This window comes from Mandrillus leucophaeus, unplaced genomic scaffold, assembly GCF_000951045.1.
Source record: "Mandrillus leucophaeus isolate KB7577 unplaced genomic scaffold, Mleu.le_1.0 Scaffold11, whole genome shotgun sequence".
NCBI classification, from domain to species: domain Eukaryota; kingdom Metazoa; phylum Chordata; class Mammalia; order Primates; family Cercopithecidae; genus Mandrillus; species Mandrillus leucophaeus.
In genome coordinates, this window is record NW_012099209.1 from 3,157,185 (window position 1) to 3,163,249 (window position 6,065).

A 6,065-nucleotide genomic window follows, 5' to 3' on the forward strand; every position below is an offset into this window, starting at 1 on the left:
TAGTGAAGGTGTGGCCTGGGTTGCCAAGGGTATCTCAGTGTTCAGTTGCTACTTCATCCTCAGGGCTGCCTGAAGCGATGGGGAGGGCGAGGTGGTGGTGGATGTGGCCGGTGACGTTTCCACATCCGCATGGGTGGCAGCCTTGTAGTATTTGATGAGCCTTACACCGTGGTGGGTCTGGCATCATGGAGCTGTCCTCAGGGCACACTGCTGTCAGTCTGTAAAAGTCACCCTGCTCCTTGTGGTCCTCAGTCACAGGAAAGAAGCATCTTCCTAGGCATCCTGGTTGTGGACATGGATGTGGCTCTGTGGCTAGGTGGGGGTTAGACCAGTTGTGTGGGGGACCGGGGGTACAGGAGGCCACCAGTGGCCCTTTTCTGACCAGGTAGGTTTGCTACAGAAGAGTGAAATTCAGTCAGAACAAGGGAAACTGTCTCAAAGCGGAGATGAGGCCAGGGTGTCACACCAGAGCCATCGAGGCTGGTCCTTCTGCACTGAGTCCCAGAAGCTGCAGCCTCGCTCGGGTGACACTGCATTCTGCTGCAGGTTGGGCCCGAAGGCATCCTGCAGAATGGGGCTGTGGACGACAGTGTAGCCAAGACCAGCCAGTTGTTGGCCGAGTTGAACTTCGAGGAAGATGAAGAAGACACCTATTACACGAAGGATCTCCCCATACACGCCTGCAGGTGAGCTGGGCTCAGCTGGGCCTGGGCATGTGCTGACAGGTGGGTGCCTCTGGCATGGGCCTGGGACACTCACTTCCCAGGTACAGGGTGGTGCCTTTGTGCTATGACTCTGGGTGGTGGTGTCCTCGGGAGTAAGGAAGTTGCTTAGGCCATGTTCACAGCCGAGGCCTGTTATCAGTCAGGAGGTGGGCTCAGCAACCTCCAACACCCTGAATTCACCAGGAGGTGGGAAAAGTTTTCCTTCCTTTGGCCTCCTCAGGCCCTGGGGGCATTGCCTGGTACCTGTGCACTCACTCACTAGAAAGAATTTGTCATGGCATTGGGTGAGCATCTGGGGTGGGAGGGTGAGTGGAGCAGCTGAGATGCCCCGCAGAGCGGTTGCTTCAGGGTTCTGGGGCATCCCTGCCTCCCCGTGCCTTGGCTGTGCCTGGAGAACTGGACGTGAAGACAGTAGTTAGTGGACAGACCTGCATGTTGACGAATTTAGAATTCTCATCTCGAGCGGGATCGTCCCTTGATGAGGCTTATTTCTGTATTTTTGTGACACACAAGTGAGGAAATGTAGATTAGAAGAGGAGAGAAGGTTTTGGCCGGGCGCGGTGGCTCAAGCCTGTAATCCCAGCACTTTGGGAGGCCAAGGCTGGTGGATCATGAGGTCAGGAGATGGAGACCATCCTGGCTAACATGGTGAAACCCCGTCTGTGCTAAAAATACAAAAAATTAGCTGGGCGTGGTGGCGGGTACCTGTAATCCCAGCTGCTCGGGAGGCTGAGGCAGGAGAATGGGGTAAACCCGGGAGGCAGAGGTTGCAATGAGCCAAAATCACACTCCTGCACTCCAGCCTGGGCGACAGTCAGGGCAGGTTTGGGTCTGGGCCCTGCCTCTCTCTCTGGGCGCCCGCCTGGGGCCCTCCCTGCTGCTCCTGGCCCATGTGCTGCCCAGCGCTCCAGAACTGAGGCTGCTCTTCACTAGGCTTGATGGGCAGGCGCTCTTTCCTGCATCTCAGCTCTTCGCTCATTCTCATTTACAGATGTTTTCATGTATGTAATCGTGTTCTCTTAACACACAGAGATGCCCATAAGTCCTGATGTGGTTCTGGGGAGCTAGCAGTTTGGGGTTTGGTATGTGGATTTTCAGAAGACCACAGCCAGCGGTCGGGTGAGGCTCTCCTGAGGCTCCTCGCTTGGGCTTTGGGGCCTGAGCTTCAGGGCGCTGCCGCTACAGGGTCTGTGCCCAGCTTCCCGGGAGCACAGTGCCCTCTGCTGGAGCCCGCAGCTCACCATGACCACTGTGACTGAGGCTGGGTTCCTGAATTTCAGGCCAGAGAGCGGGGACTAGAATGTCCCTGGAGGAGTGAGGCCTCCCTCCAGCAGGACTCTCCTTGGAGGTGGCTTTGTTCCTCATCCCCTCGGAGCTTCTCCCACATACCAACCCCTTCCCTGCATTCTTGGGTTTGGGAAGCCCTGGTTAAACTGGTTTGATTTGGTTACTGGGATTGTTGGGGTTGAGTATGTGTTTAATGAAGAACTTAAAAGTGTTGTCAGAGGAAAGAATTTTACATCTTGCCAAATGAAAACCAGAGAGCAAGCTTCCAGCTGTAACTGTCGCTGTTTTGATTTTTTAGTTACTGTGGAATACACGATCCTGCCTGCGTGGTTTACTGTAATACCAGCAAGAAGTGGTTCTGCAACGGACGTGGAAATACTTCTGGCAGGTAGATAATCAAACCATGCATGTGTCTTTAATCAGTGCTGTGCTCAGATTTGTGTGTAAATTATGGAAATGTTGAAGCGAAGTGCAATATAAAATCACGCTAACAAACCTGGTTTTTTTCCTCCTCTGTGACTGGTTTAACTTGAAACAGATGGTGGTGTGTGAATGCCTTAATGTATTTACCCTTGATTTATTCTCTGTGGCTCTTTTTATTATGCAAGTAGGGTTGGCTTAATTCTCCTTCCCAGTTTTTATTTCGATTTTTCTGCAAGATGAGCTCTTGGCACACCCGCTGATCTTCATTAACGGAAGGATGTTCCCAAGGCAGTAACGGGCATCCAGGGGCACTGGTTCCTGAGCAGGCTCGCTCTGGCCTGAGCTCATCGGAGCTGTCCGGAGGCTAATTCAGGCCAGATCCTGAATCATCGGCTTCAATTAAGTTCACTTGACCGTCGGCGCTGGGCTTGCCTTCCTGATGTTGATCAGCTGCAGCTGGACTGGGTCGCTTGTTTTGTGTTTGGGACGGGACCAGTGTTCTCTCGGTGCCCGGATTCCAGGGGGGAGTTCGGTGGTCTTGCCTGGGTGGTGGGATTCTCGTCCTGGTGGGTCCCATGCCAGCGGCTCCCCTTCTCTCCGCGCTGCTGTGTGCAGGTCACTCCACTGCCGGAGAGGATGGAGCAGAGCCTGGGAGGCGGAGCTCTGAGGTGCCAGCAAGGAAATGGGGTCTTTTTCTGAGGTTCACATTCTGGAGAAAGAAAATGACCAAAGCCCAGAGGCAGGCTTACTTGCGCTGACACCAACCCCCTCCTGTGCCTTTGGCAGCTGTGGGTCTCGGAGGGTTACAGATGGAGCAGTCAGATCTCGTGGCATCTCTGAGTTAGTAACTTGAAATATGGTGTTATGAGCAAGGTGAGAAAGGGGCTGCTGTTTTTAAAAGATTTTTAAAGAAAAGTATCTTCTGGATAACCAAAAGACATTCTTGTCCCATTTTCAGAATCTTCTGGGTAATTTAAGTGTTGCTATGTTTGCATTTAGTTCCTCTTGTGCAGGAAAAGCAACTAAATAAAACTTCTCTTAGCTGGCAACCCCAGCTTCCGGTCAGCATAGCCAAGAACAGGGAAGTGAGCAAAAGGGCCTCTGAGAAACAGCAGGCTCGAGCCAAGCACCACTGAGCGTTCTGTGCGAGGCCCAGGGGAAGGTGAGGAAGCAGCCACCGGCCCTCAGGGAGCTTGGCTGTGACAGAGTGAGGATGCGTGGGAAGACACGGAGACGGCTGATTCTGCCCACGTGGCCGGCAGGGCTCCAGAGTGGAGTCGGGCTTTGGGGATGCCCAGAGCGGCCATGGCCGGTTGGAGAATCCTGGGCCTCGTGGCAGGGAGAAAGGTTAGGTTAGCTGAGCTGAAGCTTTTGGCAGGAATGGTTTTGCAGAGGGGAAGAGAGAGGGCGCAGTGAGGGAGGCTGGGAGGCCCTGCAGGCGTGTTCAGAGCTGCTGGAGACACTGGAAGAGCCCAAAGGCAGAGCAGCTGGGCATCCTTGTTAGATACGGCAGATAGGCTCTGGAAGGTGACTGGCTTGGCGCAGGGCAGGGTTCAGCCCAGATCGCGGTTTAGGCGAACAGTGTCCTGGCCATATCGCAGCAAGGAAGGAGCCGAGCCAGCCAGGGCTTCAGACACAGCCCTGGGCTTTTGCAGAACAGCCCCCGTCTCTGCTCAGCTCTTTTACTGCTTTTTACAGGGTTTCCAGTCGCCTGCTTACCAGATTTCCCGGCCTGCAGCAAAGCAGGAGGGACTGTTGCTCCTAGAAGTAGGCACAGGGCCTCTGAGGAGTGATTTCAGAAGAAGCCACAAAAAGTGGCGGCAGCGGGGGGTGACCTTGGAGAGAAGGGGCCGAGGCCTTGTGGGAAATGTCTCGGACCCCACAGCAGCCCTGGGCCAACAATGGGTTAAATTAGGCCTGATAAGTTGGATTTAAGAAAGCAGGATCTTTAAAAAAGGCAGGAACTATGTGAACCGTGTTAAGGAAGTTTTCCTTAAAAGTGGTTCAAGTTGGGATTGATTTTTGTGCTCAGTGGGGAGCTAGTTTGGGGGAGGGCTGGTCCCCGGAGATGCCAGATGGATGAGGTGTGACTGCCTCTGCTAATGGACCGTGAACGGTACCGGAACTTTTAACAGGGGCCCGAAAATTGGAAGTGGTGAAAAGCCAAACTCTGGGTGTTAACCGTTTATCATTTCCTGGTTTCAGCCATATTGTAAATCACCTTGTGAGGGCAAAATGCAAAGAGGTGACCCTGCACAAGGACGGGCCCCTGGGGGAGACAGTCCTGGAGTGCTACAACTGCGGCTGTCGCAATGTCTTCCTCCTCGGCTTCATCCCAGCCAAAGCTGACTCGGTGGTGGTGCTGCTGTGCAGGTGAGCGGTCCTCAGATGTCTCCCGGGGGTGACCTTTAAGCTCCAGCCGTCTCCTCACAAGCCTTGGCCCATCCCAGCCCAGCCCAGCCGTGGCTCTGATTCCAGGGAGTTGTGCTCCAAAGATGATTTTTGCTGAAGGGTGAGGCATGAGAGCGTTTAGGGGCTGAGGCTTGTTAAGGAGTTGGCAGTGCCGTGTAACTCTTTTGGGGCGTTCTGGCTAAATCATGAAAACAATTCTGTAAAAACAAAGTCTGTTCTGAGTTTTAAGAGTTCAGAGCTCAAGTGCACGGGGAGATGCGATTTATTACTAACAGTTTAAAGGTAATGTGATCACATAATAAAACTCAGGGCACGCCCCTTTGGGTGAAAGGTCAGCATGGGAGGGGGCCCTCCCTGCTCCAGGACTTCAGAGAGGGGAGCTGGTCCTCACGGTCCCCTCCCGCTCCGCAGGCAGCCCTGTGCCAGCCAGAGCAGCCTCAAGGACATCAACTGGGACAGCTCGCAGTGGCAGCCACTGATCCAGGACCGCTGCTTCCTGTCCTGGCTGGTCAAGATCCCCTCCGAGCAGGAGCAGCTGCGGGCGCGCCAGATCACGGCACAGCAGATCAACAAGCTGGAGGAGCTATGGAAGGTGGGGCTGCCCAGCAGGCTGACCCGTGCCTTTGTGTGGTTTCTGGTTGCGGGGAGGGGAGTATCTTCAGAGACGGCTTGACCCAGTGAGACCGCTGGAGATTCTCTGGAAGGAACTCAGGCCTCTGCCACCTCTATGTGGAGTGACCCCAGGGCAGGGCACCTTGGTCACCTTCCATCCAGGCAGCCTTACCTGACCAAGGAGAGCCTGACCTTGGGGAAAGGAAAGCTCTGGCTGCTGGAATTTTTCTTGTCTGATGGGGAGTGGTAGGGGAAGGATGGGGCTGGTTGTAGATAGACTTGTCTGGCAGAGCCTGGACCTGCACAGACAGGTGCACTGCGAGAGTGTCCTGGGGAAAGAGGTTGGGGTCGAGATTGGCACAGTCAGCTGAGCAGAGGGGAGAGGAGAGGGTGCTGGGTCAAGTAGTGGGTGCCTGGCCTCCCTCAACAGACAGCCCTCACTTTTCCCCACGGAAGCCTTTCTCTGGTTCCGGCTGTTTAGGATTTTGTGATAAAGTCATTCTAGTAACTAGACTAGAAGCTTCCATTTGCCTCCCATTCAATCAGAAATCTCACATAGGAACTGAAGTACAAGTTAAAATTTTTTTTTTTTTTTTTTTTTTTTTT

At 54.0% G+C, this 6,065-nt stretch overlaps 1 protein-coding gene across 1 annotated transcript in view; it reads left to right on the top strand.

The window, feature by feature from the left end:
* The first annotated feature begins 4,377 nt into the window (after positions 1-4,377).
* UPF1 (UPF1 regulator of nonsense transcripts homolog (yeast)) overlaps positions 4,378-6,065 on the top strand; it is an 18,984-nt gene continuing 17,296 nt past the window's right edge. The window contains exons 1-3 of the mRNA XM_011990544.1: positions 4,378-4,551; positions 4,641-4,808; positions 5,259-5,439. Coding sequence (XP_011845934.1) covers positions 4,538-4,551; positions 4,641-4,808; positions 5,259-5,439 — 363 coding nt within the window. The 5' untranslated portion in view covers positions 4,378-4,537. The remainder of the gene's footprint in view (positions 4,552-4,640; positions 4,809-5,258; positions 5,440-6,065) is intronic.